The 16,746-nt window shown below is 61.7% G+C and overlaps 1 protein-coding gene and 1 long non-coding RNA gene across 2 annotated transcripts; both read left to right on the top strand.

The window, feature by feature from the left end:
- The first annotated feature begins 1,678 nt into the window (after positions 1 to 1,678).
- On the top strand, positions 1,679 to 5,790 carry LOC148052547 (uncharacterized). Its single transcript, XR_015698526.1, has 3 exons — positions 1,679 to 1,724; positions 3,971 to 4,011; positions 4,796 to 5,790. It is a non-coding gene; the product is annotated as an uncharacterized LOC148052547 (long non-coding RNA).
- Positions 5,791 to 6,224: 434 nt separating this feature from the next.
- On the top strand, positions 6,225 to 14,757 carry LOC148052546 (uncharacterized). Its single transcript, XM_087729810.1, has 6 exons — positions 6,225 to 6,291; positions 7,597 to 7,692; positions 9,578 to 9,894; positions 10,562 to 10,665; positions 13,629 to 13,713; positions 14,323 to 14,757. The coding sequence occupies exons 1-6, from the start codon at positions 6,225 to 6,227 to the stop codon at positions 14,644 to 14,646; spliced, it is 993 nt and encodes a 330-aa protein (XP_087585936.1). The 3' UTR covers positions 14,647 to 14,757.
- Positions 14,758 to 16,746: the final 1,989 nt, after the last annotated feature.

Here is a 16,746-nt window from a genome sequence, read left to right as displayed (position 1 = left end):
GCCATTATTTCCACATTATTAGCCATTATTTCCCCATTATTAGCCATTATTCCACATTATTAACCATTATTTCCACATTATGAGCCATTATTTCCACATTATGAGTCATTATTTCCCCATTATTAGTCATTACTCCACATTATTAACCATTATTTCCCCATTATTAGCCCTTATTTCCACATTATTAGCCATTATTTCCCCATTTTTAGCCATTATTTCCTATTATTAGCCGCTATTTCTCCATTAGTAACAGCTATCCCCTCATAGTTAGCCACTATTTCCCATTATCAGCAGTTATTTCCACATTATTAGCCACTCTTTCCCATTATTAGCAGTTATTGCCCCATTATTAGCCATTATTTCCCCATTATTAGCCATTATTGCTAGCAGATATTACCCATTATTAGCCGTTATTCCCCATTATTACCCGTTGTTTCTCCATTATTAGCCGTTATTTCCCCATTATTAGCAGTTATGGCCCATTATTAGCCATGATTTCCCCATTATTAGCCATTATTTTCCCATTATAGTCATTATTTCCCCATTATTAGCAGATATTTCCCCATTATTAGTCACTATTTCCCATTATTAGCCATTATTTTCCCATTATAGTCATTATTTCCCCATTATTAGCAGATATTTCCCCATTATTAGTCACTATTTCCCATTATTAGCCATTGTTTCCCCATTATTCCCTATTATTTCCCCATTTTCACCATTATTCCCCACCATTAGCAATTATTTTTCATTATCAGGCCCGACCTCCCCATTATTAGGGGTTGATCCCCCATTTTCCCCATTTATTAGGGGCTATTCCCCATTATTAGTCGCTATTACCCCAATTCTAGGGGTTTCTCCCCCATCTCCCCCTTTATTTGGGATTATTCCCCCGTTATTCACCATTATTGGCGATTATTACCCCATTATTAGGGGTTTCTCCCCCATTTCCCCCCTATATTTGGGGTTATTCCCCCATTATTCCCTTTTATTAGCAGTTTTTACCCCATTATTAGGGCTACTCCCCCGTGTCCCCCCATTATTAGTGGTTATTGCCCATTATTAGCAATTATTACCCCATTATTAGGGGTTATTCCCCCATTTCTCACCTTTATTTTGGGCTATTCCCCATTATTACCGATTATTACCCCATTATTAGGGGCTTCTCACCCATGTCCCCCCTTTATTTGGGATTATTCCCCCATTATTCCCCATTAATCCTGATTATTACCCAATTATTAGGGGCTTCTCACCCATGTCCCTCCTTTATTTGGGATTATTCCCCCATTATTCCCCATTATTAGCGATTATTAACCCATTATTAGGGGTTTCTCCCCCATTTCCCCCCTAGATTTGGGATTATTCCCCCATTATTAGCGATTGTTAAGCCATTATTAGCTTTTTCCCCCATTTTCCCCATTTATTAGGGGCTATTTCCCATTATTAGCAGTTATTACCCCATTATTAGGGGCTATTTCCCCCCTTTTATTTGGTATTATTCCCCATTATTAGCGATTATTACCCAGCCCCGCCCCGCCTCAGGCCCCGCCCCCGCCCTAGGCCCCGCCCCCTCCCGCCAATCCCCGCCTCCCTTCCGCTGCCCGCCAATCGCCGCGGGCGCTCGCGGCCGGCAGCCAATCGGAGGCGGCGGCGGCGCGCCGAGGCGGGGAAGGGGCGTTCCCAGAAGCCCGCGCGGCGGCGGCCATGACGGGCGCCGGCAGGGGCAGGTGAGGGGGAGGCGGGTGGGGCCTATATAGGGGGGATATAGGGGAGATATAGGGGTTTGGGGGGGCCTGTAGGGGTATGGGGGTGCCTGGATGGGTATATGGGGCATATATAGGGGCATGGGGGGGGTATAGGGGGCGTCTGGAGGGGTATAGGGGGGTATAGGGGCGTCTGGAGGGTTGTGTGGGGGTATATAGGACATATGGGGGGTATAGGGGTTGTCTGGAGGGGTATATGGGGGTGTATGGGACATATGGGGGGGTATAGGGGCGTCTGGAGGGGTATATGGGGGTGTATGGGACATATGGGGAGTATAGGGGCGTCTGGAGGGTCATATGGGGGTATATGGGACATATGGGGGGTATAGGGGTTGTCTGGAGGGGTAAAGGGGGTGTATGGGACATATGGGGAGTATAGGGGCATCTGGAGGGATAGAGGGGGTATATGGGACATATAGGGGGTGTCTGGAGGGGTATAGGGAGTGTCTGGAGGGTCGTATGGGGGTATATGGGACATATGGAGGGTATAGGGGTGTCTGGACGGGCATAAAGGGGTCTGGGGGGGTGTAGGGGGTCTGGGGGGTTGTATGGGGGTGTGTGGGACATATAGGGGAAGTCTGGAGGAGTGTATGGGTGTCTATAGGTGGTATGGGGTACATAGGGGCCTGGGGGTATATAGGGCTCTGTGGGGAGTATGGGGGGGATGTAGGGGCCTATAGAGGAGTATAGGGGGCGCGGGAGGTACGGGGGATGTAGTGGGGTTGCACGCGAGGGGTGGGACGTAGGGGTGCGTGGAGGAGCTATAGGCGTCTTTGGGGCGTTGGGGGGCTATAGGGGCTATCTATAGGGGTGCGTAGAGGGCCCCCTCCCTCCCCGCCGGGCGGCGCTGCCCCGTGTGCCGCCCCGGGGCCGAGGGCAGAGCGACGGGGTGACCTACGGCCGGGGGCGCCCCGTGGTGCCCCCCGGTATACGCCAGCCCCTACAGCCCCTGTAGGGGCCGGGCCCTATAGGGACACCCCCCCCCCCCCCGTAGATGGAGCCCACAGGGACCAAACCAATTTGACCCCATACGGACCTGATTCTATAGGCACCAGACCCCCCAGCCCCTATGGACCTGACCTTGTAGGGACCCAACCCCTTATCTCCTATAGACCCGACCCTATAGGGAACAGCCCCTGTATGTGTATGTGTATGTGACCCTGTAGGGACAACCTCATCCTATAGGGACCAGGCCCACCCAGACACACCAGACCCTATAGGCACCACCCCACCGATCCCCTATGGACCTCACCACATCGGGACCATTCCACTGATCCCCTATAGACCTCATCCTATAGGGACCAGACCCACCCATACAGACCAGACCCTATAGGCACCACCCCACCGATGCCTTATAGACCTCACCACATAGGGACCACCTCACTGACCCCCTACAGACCTCATCCTATAGGGACCAGACACACCAGACCCTATAGGGACCACCCCACTGATCCCCTATAGACTTCATCCTATAGGGACCAGACCCACCCATGCAGACCAGACCCCTATAGGCACCACCCCACTGATCCCCTATAGACCTCACCATATAGGCACCACCCCACTGATCACTGATCCCCTATAGACCTCACCGCATAGGGACCATTCCACTGACCCCCTACAGACCTCATCCTATAGGGACCAGACGCACCAGACCCTATAGGGACCACCCCACTGATCCCCTATGGACCTCACCACATAGGGACCACCCCACTGATCCCCTATAGACCTCACCGCATAGGGACCATTCCACTGACACCCTACAGACCTCATCCTATAGGGACCAGACCCTATAGGCACCACCCCACTGATCCCCTATAGACCTCATCCTATAGGGACCAGACCCACCCATACAGACCAGACCCCTATAGGCACCACCCCACTGATCCCCTGTAGACCTCACCCTATAGGGACTATAGGTCCTCGTGCTATAGGGACCAGACCCACCCAGACACACCAGACCCTATAGGCACCACCCCACTGATCCCCTATAGACCTCGCCACATATGGACCACCCCACTGATCCCCTATAGACCTCACCCTATAGGGACTATAGGTCCTCATCCTATAGGGACCAGACCCACCCAGACACACCAGACCCCTGTAGGCGCCACCCCACTGATCCCCTATAGACCTCACCCTATAGGGACCGCCCCCTATAGACCTCACCCTATAGAACCCGCCCTCCTCACCTCCTTCCCTCCCCTCTCCAGGTCCTGGATAAAGCTCCCGGACCAGAAGGATACTGGGAGAGGTACTGGGAGGGGGGAGGGGGTGGCACCCCGGCCGCCGGGGTCCCCAGTTCCCAGCCCGTGGGGCTTCTCCAGGGGCTCGTATGGGGTTGTGCTGGCTCTTCGGGGGGGGCTGGGGACACGGGGGGTTGGGGACACGGGGGGTGGGGGACACGGGTGACTGGGGACACGGGAGGGGCTGGGGACACAGGGGGCTGGGGACACGGGGGGACTGGGGACACAGGGGGTTGGGGACACGGGGGGGCTGGGGACACGGGGGGCTGGGGACACGGGAGGGGCTGGGGACACGGGGGGGTTGGGGACACGGGAGGCTGGGGACACGGGGGGGACTGGGGACACAGAGGGTTGGGGACACGGGGGGGCTGGGGACACGGGGGGCTGGGGACACGGGAGGGGCTGGGGACACGGGGGGACTGGGGACATGGGGGGCTGGGGACACGGGGGGGTTGGGGACACGGGTGACTGGGGACACGGGTGACTGGGGACACGGGGGGGTTGGAGACACGGGGGACTGGGGACACGGGGGGGGTTGGGGACACGGGGGGGCCGGGGACACGGGGGGTTGGGGACACGGGTGACACCCCTCCCACAAAGGCGTGGGCGGTCGCCCGTGGCCACCCACGTAAGAACCGGAGGCAGAGGGAGCGGGGCGGCGCCGGCGTGGCGCCAGCCGGGCGTGGCTGTCCCCAAGGGCGCCGCTCCCACACCCCGATCGTCTTTTGGGGCAAAAGCAGGGGGGTTTGGGGTCCCCACGCTGTCACTCGGCTCCTCGTGGCTCCTCTGCAGGTGGGTGACGACGAGGGACAGCCGTGGGTGACAAGAAACGGGTGACAAAATGGCGCCGTCTCTTCCCCGGGCGGGCTGGCGCTGCGTCAGCGCGTCCAGGGCTTTGTCCTTGTCCCCACTCGGGGGGACGAGGGGGACCCGGACGTCTCCGGAGGGGACATTTGGGGGCTGTCACCTAGAAGAGGAGGTGTCCCCGTGTCAGGGCCGGCGTGGTGGTGGCACCGCTGGGACGGGAGGTGACGTGGGGGGACGCCGAGGCCACCCCAGCAGGGACGTGGCCTTGGGGACACCTCAAGGGCTTGGGACCTTCTTGGGGACCTGGGGCCACCCACAAGGGTGTCCCCAGGGACCCAGCGATCGGTAATGAGGCCCTGGGATCGTTAACGAGGGCCTGGGATCATTAACGAGGATCTGGGATCGTTAACGAGGCCCTGGGATCGTTAATGAGGATCTGGGGTTGCTAACGAGGCCCTGGGATCATTAATGAGGATCTGGGATCATTAATGAGGCCCTGGGATCATTAACGAGGATCTGGGATCGTTAACGAGGCCCTGGGATCGTTAATGAGGCCCTGGGATCGTTAATGAGGATCCAGAGTTGCTAACGAGGCCCTGGGATCGTTAATGAGGATCTGGGGTTGCTAACGAGGCCCTGGGATCGTTAATGAGGGCCTGGGATCGTTAATGAGGATCCGGGGTTGCTAACGAGGCCCTGGGATTGTTAATGAGGGCCTGGGATCGTTAATGAGGATCCGGGGTTGCTAACGAGGCCCTGGGATCGTTAACGAAGTCCGGGGGTCACTAATGAAGGCCGAGGGGCCAGGGGCTCTGATGCTGTTAATTAAGCTTGATAACCCTGGAAAATAAACTTCGTTAGCCCTGCTAATTAGCCTCTATTAGCCTTTTTAATTAGGCTCTATTTACCCTATTAATTAAGCTCTGTAAACCTGTTAATTAAGCTCCAAACCTGTTAATAAAGCTCTGTAAATCTGCTAATTAAGCTCTAAGCCTGTTAATTAAGTTCTAAACCTGCTAATTAAGCTCTAAACCTGCTAATTAAGCCCTCTAAACCCAGAATTAAGCCCCCTAAACCCAGGATTAAGCTCCCTTACCCCAGATTAAGCCCCCAGCCCTGCTCATTAAGGACCCCAAACCTGCTAATTAAGCCCCGCCAGGCCGTTAATTAACCCCCGTGCACCCCATTAATGAAGCCCCGCCCCCTCCCACCCCCGTGACCTGGGGGGGGGGGAGGGGCAGGGCTGGTTTTGGGGCCCCCCCCCCCCCCCAGGGCGGATGTTTTCGCAGTGGTTTCGCCCCCCCCCCCCCCGCAGTGATTCACCCCCCGGGGAGGGGGACACGGGGGGGGGACACGGGGACACCCGGGGGTGGCACAGGCGGAGGGGGGACACGGCGGTGGTGGCGCTGGGGACATGGCCGAGGAGGTCGTCTACGCTGACCTGAGGGTGCCGGGGGGAACGGCCGGGCCCCCCGCCCGAGGTGGGAGGGAGGAGGAGGAGGAGGGAGGGAGGAGGATGAAGAGGGAGGGAGGAGGAGGAGGAGGGAGGATGGAAGAGAGAGGGAGGAGGATGAAGAGGGATGGAGGAGGATGAAGGGGGATGGAGGGGGGGAGGAGGGATGGAGGATGGAGGAGGATGAAGAGGGAGGGAGGGAGGAGGAGGAGGATGAAGGAGGGAGGAGGAGGAGGGAGGGAGGATGGAGGAGGATGAAGACGGATGGAGGGAGGAGGAAGAAAGATGGAAGAGGGATAGAGGAGGAGGAGGAGGGATGGAGGAGGAAGAGGGATGGAGGGAGGAGGAGAGGAGGAGGAGGAGGAAGGATGGAAGAGGGATGGAGGAGGAGGAGGGATGGGGGAGGATGAAGAGGGATGGAGAGGAGGAGGAGGAGGAAGGATGGAAGAGGGATGGGGGGAGGAGGAGGAGGAGGGATGGAGGATGAAGAGGGATGGAGGGAGGAGGAGAGGAGGAGGAGGAGGAAGGATGGAAGAGGGATGGGGGAGGAGGAGGGGGGAAGGGGGAGGATGAAGAGGGATGGAGAGGAGGAGGAGGAGGAAGGATGGAAGAGGGGTGGGGGAGGAGGAGGAGGGATGGGGGAGGATGAAGAGGGATGGAGAGGAGGAGGAGGAGGAAGGATGGAAGAGGGAGGGGGGAGGAGGAGGAGGGATGGGGGAGGATGAAGAGGGATGGAGGAGGAGGAAGGATGGAAGAGAGATGGAGGAGGAGGAGGAGGGATGGAGGAGGAAGGATGGGAGAGGGAGGAGGAGGAGGGATGGAGGAGGAGGAGGAGGGATGGAGGAGGAAGGATGGGAGAGGGAGGAGGAGGAGGGATGGAGGAGGAGGAGGAGGGATGGTGGAGGAAGGATGGAGGAGGGATGGATGGAGAGTGGAGGAGGATGAAGAGGGATGGAGGGAGGAGGAGGAGGGAGGGAGGATGAAGAGGCAGGGAGGAGGAGGAAGGATGGAAGAGGGATGGAGGAGGAGGGAGGGAGGAAGAGGAGGGAGGGAGGAGGAAGGATGGGAGAGGGATGGATGGAGGATTCGGAGGGAGGGAGGAGGAGGAGGGAGGGAGGATGAAGAAGCAGGGAGGAGGAAGGGTGGGAGAGGGATGGAGGGAGGAGGAGGAGGGATGGCAGAGGGAGGAAGGGTGGGAGAGGGAGGAGGAGGAGGAGGGAAGGGGCTGAAGGAGGAGGAGGAAGGAGGGCAGAGGGCTGGCGGCTGGAGGAGGAGGGGTGAGGCCGAAGGGCAGCTCCGAGCACCGTCCCGGGGTCCCCCCCGTCCCCCCCAGGCCGCCGCTGTCCCCGGGGGGGGCCCCTGTGCCCCAGCCTGGCCCTGGCCGCGGGCCTGATCCTGGGGGCGGCCATCGGCGCCCTGGGGGTGCTGGGTGAGTGGGGGCCTGTGGCGGGGGGGCCCTATGGCGGGGGGGCCCTATGGCGGGGCCTATGGGGGGGGCTATAGCGGGGGGCCCTATGGCGGGGGGCCCTATGGCGGGGCCTATGGGGGGGGCTATAGCGAGGGGACCCTATAGCGGGGCCTATGGGGGGGCTATAGTGGGGGGCCCTATAGCGGGGGTCTATGGGGAGGGCTATAGCGGGGGGCCCTATGGTGGGGGCCTATGGGGAGGGCTATAGCGGGGGGCCCTATAGCGGGGGGCCCTATGGTGGGGGCCTATGGGGAGGGCTATAGCGGGGGGGCCCTATAGCGGGGGGCCCTATGGCGGGGCCTATGGGGGGGCTATAGCGAGGGGACCCTATAGCGGGGGCCTATGGGGAGGGCTATAGCGGGGGGCCCTATAGTGGGGGCCTATGGGGGGGCCTATAGTGGGGGGCCCTATAGTGGGGGGCCCTATGGCGGGGGCCTGGGGGGGCTATAGCGAGGGGACCCTATAGCGGGGCCTATGGGGAGGGCTATAGCGGGGGGCCCTATGGCGGGGGGCCCTATGGCGGGGCCTAGGGGGGGGGCTATAGCGGGGGGCCCTATAGCGGGGGTCTATGGGGAGGGCTATAGCGGGGGGCCCTATAGTGGGGGCCTATGGGGAGGGCTATAGCGGGGGGCCCTATAGCGGGGGGCCCTATGGCGGGGGCCTATGGGGAGGGCTATAGCGGGGGGCCCTATGGCGGGGCCTATGGGGGGGCTATAGCGAGGGGACCCTATAGCGGGGGCCTATGGGGAGGGCTATAGCGGGGGGCCCTATAGTGGGGGTCTATGGGGGGGCCTATAGCGGGGGGCCTTATAGCAGGGGCCAATGGGGGGCAGTCCTATAGGGGAGTTCTATGGTGGGGGCCTATAGCGGGGTCCTATGGGGGGCCTCTAGGGGAGTTCTATGGGGGGGCCTATGGCGAGGCCCTATGGGTGGGGATCCTATGGGGGGGTCCTATGGGGGGGTCCTATGGGGGGGTCCTATGGCGAGGGGTCCTATGGGTGGGGATCCTATGGGGGAGTCCTATGGGGGAGTCCTATGGGGGGGTCCTATGGCGAGGGGTCCTATGGGGGGGGTCCTATGGGGGGATCCTATGGCGAGGGGTCCTATGGGTGGGGATCCTATGGGGGGGTCCTATGGCGAGGGGTCCTATGGGTGGGGGTCCTATGGGGGAGTCCTATGGGGGGGGGTCCTATGGGGGGTCCTCTAGGGTGGGGAGCTTATACAGGGGGAGAGCTGCTATGGGGGGAGAGCTCATATATAGGGGAGCAGGTCCTATATGGGCACAGCTCCTATGGGGGGGAGCTCGTGGGCGGCTCCGCCGCGACCGTTTGGGGCTGAATCACCGTTTTCGCGGGTTTCCCGCTCGCCCCCGCGGAGCCGTTTGACGCCTGCTCCCACCCCCACCCCCCCCCCCCCAGGGTGGGGGGGGACCCCCAGGGGTGCCCCGAGGTGGGGGTGGGTGCCAAAAAGGGGGGGGGGGAGGGGGTGAGAGAAAAGGGGGGGCGGGGACGGTGGGGGGAAGGGCGCTGGGGGGGGGGGGGGAAGAGGTCAAAAATGGGGGGGATGTCAAAAATGGGGGGGTGACGTCAAAAATTGGGGGGGGTGATGTCAAAAATGGGGGGGTGACGTCAAAAATGGGGGTGATGTCAAAATTGGGGGGGGTGATGTCGAAAATGGGGGTGATGTCAAAATTGGGGGGTGATGTCAGAAATGGGGGGGTGATGTCAGAAATGGGGCGATGATGTCAAAAATTTGGGGGGGGTGACGTCAAAAATGGGGCGATGACGTCAAAAATGGGGGGCGGTTGGGGGGGGGAGGGGCCGTGAGCTTTTTGGGTTGAATTCAGGGGATTTTGGGGCAGGGAGCCGGCGGCCGCCGGCAGCGACCCCGACCCCGACCCCGCCGGCGGCCGGGTGCAACGGGAGCGCGGCCGAGCTGGCGGCTGCCCTTCGCCGCGGCCTGTGCGAGGAAGAGGAAGGCGAGGAGGAGGAAGGCGGGCAGGGGAGGCCGAAGGCTCCCTGCGGCCTCTGCCCCCCCGGTTGGACCCCCCGAGCCGCTGCCTGCTACCGGCTGTCGGCAGCTGCCCGCACTTGGGACGACGCTGCCCGCGATTGCGCTGCCCGCGCTGCCGGCCTGCTCGGCCCCCGCGACCTCCAGGCTGTGGTGAGACCCCCCCTGGCACCCCCAAACTGATGCTGGTACCCCCAAATACCCTCCCGGGGGGGGGCCCTAGGGTGCAGCACCCCAAAAATGCCCATTTGGGGGGGGATTTGGGGGGGATTGGGGCGTCCCAGGCTGCAGCACCCCCAAAAAATACCCATTTTGGGGGGGATTTGGGCATCCCAAGCAGTAGCACCCCCAAAAATACCCATTTTGGGTGGGATTTGGGGGAGATTTGGGGTGTCCCAGACAGCAGCACCCCAAAAAATGCCCATTTGGGGGGGGATTTGAGGGGGTTTGGGGTATCCCAGGCTGCAGCACCCCAAAAATACCCATTTGGGGGGGATTTGAGGGGATATTGGGGTATCCCAGGCTGCAGCACCCCAAAAAATGCCCATTTTGGGGGGGATTTGGGCATCCCAAGCAGTAGCACCCCCAAAAATATCCATTTTAGGGGCGATTTAGGGGGATATTGGGGTGTCCCAGACAGCAGCACCCCAAAAAATGCCCATTTGGGGGGGGATTCGGGGGGATTGGGGCATCGGACGCTGCAGCATCCCCCAAAACATCGGTGATGGGGGGGGGGTCGGGGCCCCCCGGGGCCGCCGGCGGGTTTGGGGGTGCAGTGGGGGGGTCCCCCAAGCCTGACCCCCCCCCTTGCCCCCCCCAGGCCTCGCTGGAGGGGGTGGCGGGGGAACCGAACCCCCTTTGGGTGGGGCTGCGCTTTCGCGCCCGCGCCTGGACCTGGCCCGATGGCACCCAGGAGCCCCCGCCGTGAGTCGGGGTTTGGGGGGGACCTGGGGAGGTTTGGGGGGGCGGGGAGGGGGGGGACAGGGGGGCCGAGTCCCTGGGGCCCCCCCCCTTCCCGTCCCCACCTGTATTGGGGTGCCCCTTCCTTCCCACCCATATTGGGGTGCCCCCTCCTCCCCATCCCCACCCATATTGGGGTGCCCCCTCCTCCCCACCCATATTGGGGTGCCCCTCTCCCCATCCCCACCCATATTGGGGTGCCCCCTCCTCCCCATCCCCACCCATATTGGGGTGCCCCCTTCTCCCCACCCATATTGGGGTGCCCCCTCTCCCCATCCCCTTCAGCCTCCCCCATCCCCAGCGCTCTCTGCCTGCCCCCCCGCCAGATTTTGGGGTACCCCACCCCCATATTTTAGGGTAACCCCCTCCCAGATTTTGGGGTAATACCCCAGATTTTGGGGTGCCTCACCCCCAGATTTTGGGCTAACCCCCCCCAATTTGGGGTAACCCCCCAGATTTTGGGGTACCCCATCCCCAGATTTTGGGGTTTAACCCCCCCAGATTTTGGGCTAAGCCCCCCATAATTTGGGGTAACCCCCCATATTTTGGGGTACCCCACCCCCATATTTTGGGGTGCCCCACCCCCAGATTTTGGGGTAACCCTCCCCAGATTTTAGGGTACCCCATCCCCAGATTTTGGGCTACCCCCCAGATTTTGGGCTTACCCCCCCCGACGTTGGGCTACCCCAAGCCCAGCTTTTGGGGTGCTCCCCCCCCAGCTTTTGGGGTGTCCCCCCCCCCATTGTGGGGTACCCCCCTGACTCCGGGGGTCCCCGCAGGGCCGGGCAGCACGGGGGCCAGGGCCGGGATTGCGGGGTGCTGCGCCGGGGGCGCTGGGCGCTGGAGAGCTGCGGGGCCGAACTGCGCTGGCTCTGCCGCCGCGACGCCCTCCTGCTTTAGCTCCTTTATTGGGGGGGGCAGCACCCATGGGTGGGTGGGGGGGCACCCATGGGTGCTGCCCCCCCCCCCCCCCGGGGGGGCTCAGGGGGGCGGGCGGGCGCAGATCCAGTGCTTCTCGGAGGCGCAGCTGGCCGTCTGCACGTCCCCGTCCCCCAGGTAGGCGCAGTCGGCCCCGCCGCGGACCGCGAACCTGCCGGCAGCCCGGCCTCCTCTTCCTCCATCCCTCCTTCCTCCCGCCGCCATCTCCCCTTCGTCCCTCCTCCTCCTCCTCCGCCCCGATCCCTCCAGCCATCCCCTCTTCATCCCGCCGTCCTCCATCCCTCCTCCTCCATCCCTCCTTCCTCCCCCCGCCATCTCCCCTTCGTCCCTCCTCCTCCTCCCCAATCCCTCCAGCCATCCTTCTGTCCACCTCTCCATCCCTACTTCATCCCTCCAGCCACCCCTCCTCTTCCTCTTTCCTAATCCCTCCCTCCCTCCTTCATCCCTCCTTCTCCTCCCTGATCCCTCCATCCCTCCTCTTCCTCCACCCTCCATCCCTCCTCTTCCTCCTCCTCCCCAATCCCTCCATCCCTCCTCTTCCTCCACCCTCCATCCCTCCTCTTCCTCCTCCTCCTCCCCAATCCCTCCCTCCATCCCTCTCCTTCATCCCTCCTCCTCCCCAATCCCTCCATCCCTCCATCCCTCCTCTTCCTCCACCCTTCATCCCTCCATCCCTCCTCCTCCTCCCCAATCCCTCCCTCCATCCCTCTCTCCTTCATCCCTCCTCCTCCCCAATCCCTCCATCCCTCCTCTCCCTCCACCCTTCATCCCTCCATCCCTCCTCCTCCTCCCCAATCCCTCCCTCCATCCTTCATCTCTCCTCCTCCCCAGTCCATCCCTCCCTCCTTCATCCCTCCTCTTCCTCCTCCTTCTTCATCATCCCTCCATCCCGCCTCCTCCTCCCCACTCCCTCCATCCCTCCTTCATCCCTTCTCTTCCTCCTCCTCCTTCATCCCTCCATCCCTCCTCCATCATCCCTCCTCATCCTCCTCCATCTCCCCATCCATCCCTCCTCCATCCCTCCTCATTCCCTCCCTCCTCCCCCTCCCTCCCTCTCTCCATCCCTCCCCTGTCCCCCCCGTGTCCCTGCCGTCCCCCCCCGTGTCCCCACCGTCCCCCCCGTGTCCCTGCCGTCCCCCCCCGTGTCCCCACGATGTCCCCGTCCCTCACCAGGGCTGGGAGCGGGAGCCGTTGGCCCAGTGCCACCGGTGCTGCGTGTCCCTCCGCAGCCCGACCCAGTGGTGGGGAAGACCCGTGTGTCGTGCCAGCAGCCTCTGGGGACAACGGGGACACTCGGGGACACCCGGGGACACGGGGATGTGGGAACATGGGGACACAGGGGCATGGGGACATTGGTGTGGGGACATGGGGACACCCAGGGGCATGGGGGCATGGGGACATGGAGACATCGGTGTGGGGACACGGAGACATGGGGCCATGCGGACATCGGTGTGGGGACACGGGGACACCCAGGGACATGGGGACATTGGTATGGGGGCATGGGGACACCCAGGGACACGGGGACGTGGGGATATGGGGACGTTCAGGGACACAGGGACATGGGGACACCCAGGGACATGGGGACATTGGTGTGGGGCCACGGGGACACCCAGGGACATGGGGACACCCAGGGACATGGGGATATGGGGACGTTCAGGGACACGGGGACACCCAGGGACATGGGGCCACGGGGACATCGGTGTGGGGCCACGGGGACATCCAGGGACATGGGGACATGGGGATATGGGGACGTTCAGGGACAGAAGGACACCCAGGGACATCGGTGTGGGGCCACGGGGCCACCCAGGGCCACGGGGCCACCTGGGGAGATGGGGCCACGGGGCCGCAGGGCCATGGGACCATGGAGACACCTGGGGACACGGGGACCCCCCAACACCCCCCCCCAAAGCGCCCCCCCCCCTTGGCTGCCCTCCCAGCGTCCCCGTGTCCCCCGCCAGCACCCATGGGTGCCCCCACCTTCTCTTCAGGGCTGTCGAGGGGGGTGAGGGACCCCCCCAGATCCCGGCAGTGCCCCAGCCCCCGGCTCCAGTTGCCTTCCTCCTCCGAGAAGAGGTAACAGCGTCCCCCGAAACCCAGCCAGCCCCGGGGGCAGCCGCAGCCCCCGGCCCCCCCGCCTGCACCAAAACCCCCGCTTTTCACCCCAAAACGGGCCGGCGCCGGAGGGGAGGGCGGGAGGCAGCACCCGCCGCCCGTAGACCTCCCTCGGTGTCACCCCCGTGTCCCATCACCCCTGTCCCCAACCCGTTGGATTCACACCCCCCCGTCCCCCGTCCCCATCGTCCCCCAAAATGGGCTTTTTCCACCCAAATCCCCGCTCGCCCAGGGGGTCCCCCACCCTGGGGGGGGGGGGGGGGGAGGGGTTGGGGTGCCCATCACCTTTGTGTCCCCTCCCCGTGTCACCCCTCACCCTGTCCCCAACCCGTGGGATTCACCCCTACGTCCCCATTGTCCCCCAAATCCCCTTTTTCCACCCCAAAATCCCAGCCCTGCTCACCCATGGGGTTCCCACTGCCGGGGCCACTCGGGGGGCGGGGGGGGTCCCCATCACCCGCGTCCCCCCCCCGTGTCCCCTCTCTGTCCCATCCCCCCCCCCCCAGCTTCCCCTCCCCCCCATTTTTCCCCATTTTCACCCCAATTTTGGGGGGCCTTCCTACCTGCCAGCACGGCGACGGCGGCGGCGGCACCGGCAACGAGCCCGGCAGCGGCGGCGACGGTGGCGGCGGCGGCCACCAGGATCCGGCCTGCGGGGGGGGGGGGGGGGTGGGGGGGACAGGGGGGGGCCACGGGACGGGCCACTGCGTCACCCCCCCCCCCACCACCACCACCACCTTCCTCTGCAGCGTCCCCATGTCCTCTTCTAATCCCGCCACTCGTGACCCGAGTTTCACCCGGTCTCAGCCCACCCACCCCATGTACCCGACGGCCGACGGCGTTTGCCTGGGCGCCCTCGCACCTCCGGCCCCTCCTGGCGTCTTCCCTCCATGACCTGTGGGAAGGACACTGTTTTGGGGTCATTTCCTTCTTTTTGATCATTTTCCCCACCCCACCCCATCGTTTTCCTCCATTTTGAGGCAAAAAAAAGTGAGGAAAAGGAGCTGAAAGACCCGGAAAAATGCAGGAAATGGGGGGGGGGGGGGTGTTGGAAAAGGGTTGGTGTTGGCGGGAAAAGGGGAATTTTCTGTGAAAAAAAAAGGGGATTTGGGTTAAAAAGGGTTTTCTGCAGGGAAAAAAGAGAGGGATTTGTGGGGAAAAAAGGGGATTTTTATAAAAAAAGAAGGGAATTTTGCAAAGGCGGGGAGGTTTTCGCCCAAAAGGGGAGTGTTTTTTCGCACGAAGGGGGATCTTTCCAAAAAAAGAGAGAAAGTTTTGCAGAAAGGGATCATTTTTTTTGCAAAAAGGGGGGGATCTTTTCCAAAAAGGGAGATTTTTCTCTAAAAAAACACGATTTTTCCCTCCAAAATGGGGGATTTTAGCCAAAAGATGGGGGTGCTCCAGCTCCGTCCCCTCCCTTGCACCGGGAGGCAGCCGCTGCCCCCCCGACGGGTGGATTTTTGGGGGGAAAAAAACCCATTTGGCCCAAAATTCCCCCCCCCCCCCCCCAGGCCAGGCCCTGCGGCTGCCTCCCCCCCCACCCCCCCATCCCCAAAACTCCAGCAACTCACCCCAAAACCTCCCCCGAGCCCGAAAAGAAGCGAACGCCGCTGCCGACGGCTTCGTCAACGGGGAAACCCCACCCCCAGCACCCGCAAACGCCACCGGTCCCCCCCCCCGGACCCCCCCTTGGGGCCTTCGCCACGGAAATGGGACCCGGGCGGCCGGCTCCTTCCCCTCCCCCACCCCCACCCAAATTTTGGGGGGTTCGGTGCCCCTCCGGCGGACCCAGGGTGCTCGCAAGGGTGGGGGGCACCTTAGAGTTGGCCATGGCCAACCTACACCCACCCCCCAGCTCCTTGAGCTCCGCTTTCGCCCCCCTAAAAAAAGCCGAAATTCTTAAAAAAGCAGCAAATTGCCTAAAACGGACCCAAAACTCACCAAATCTCCCTTTTCCGGGGCGAAAACACCCAACGATGCAAAAGGGACCCAGGTGTCCGGCGATAGAAAGAACCCGATGGAGTGAAATTGCTCGGCGAGGAGAAGGAGAAGTCGATTTGGGGAAGTCGTGGGTTTTGGCATAATTTTTTTTTTTGCGAGCGGGATCCGCCGCTGGCATCGGTTTCGGGGTAAAAAGACGGGTTTTTGGGGGGGCCGTTGGTTGGCGTCGCTTGAAATAACGCCCCCCCTCGAAAATCGGCCTCCGCAAGTGGTCGAGCAGAGCAGAGACATGCAAAGCAGCGGGCCAAAAATAGCAAGAAGGGGTTAAACCCACCCCCAAAATAGCCGGTTTTTGCCCCAAATGATGTCCTCCCCCCCGCCATCCCCCTCCCGCGGCAACGGGCCGCAGGAACGGGCAAAGAACTGGGGGAAATGATGAATTTGGGGGTGAAATGTTGCGATCTGGGGGGGGGGGGGGGGGGCTCTGAGCGGGGTCGTTGGGTGGGGTGAGGCGTTTGGGGTTGAAATGATGAATTTTGAGGCGAACTGTCGCAATTCGGGGGGCTCTGAGCTGCATCGTTGGGTGGAGCGATGAGTTTGGGGTTGAAATAATGGATTTTGGGGCAAAATGTCGCAATTTGGGGGGCTCTGAGCTGGGTTGTTGGGTGGGGTGATGCATTTTGGGGTGAAATGATGAGTTCTGAGGTGAAATGTGGTGATTTGAGGGTCTCTGAGCTGCATCATTGGGTGAGGTGATGCAGTTTGGGTTGAAATAATTAATTTTGGGGCAAAACGTCGCAATTTGCGGGGCTACGAGCTGCGTCGTTGGGCGAGGTGATGCGTTTTGGGGTGAAACGATGAGTTTTGGGGCAAAATGTCGCAGTTTGGGGGGCTACGAGCTGGGTTGTTGGGTGAGGTGATGCGTTTTGGGGTGAAACAATGAATTTTGAGGTAAAATGTCGCAGTTTGGGGGGCTACGAGCTGCGTCGTTGGGCGAGGTGATGTGTTTTGGGGTGAAACGATGAGTTTTGAGGTAAAACGTCGCAGTTTGGG

Source organism: Nipponia nippon, unplaced genomic scaffold (assembly GCF_047370975.1).
Source record: "Nipponia nippon isolate SJK-2023a ecotype South Korea unplaced genomic scaffold, ASM4737097v1 scaffold_47, whole genome shotgun sequence".
Classification (NCBI taxonomy): Eukaryota; Metazoa; Chordata; class Aves; order Pelecaniformes; family Threskiornithidae; genus Nipponia; species Nipponia nippon.
The sequence above is the reverse complement of the archived record's forward strand: the minus strand, read 5'-3'. Positions and strand labels throughout refer to the sequence as shown.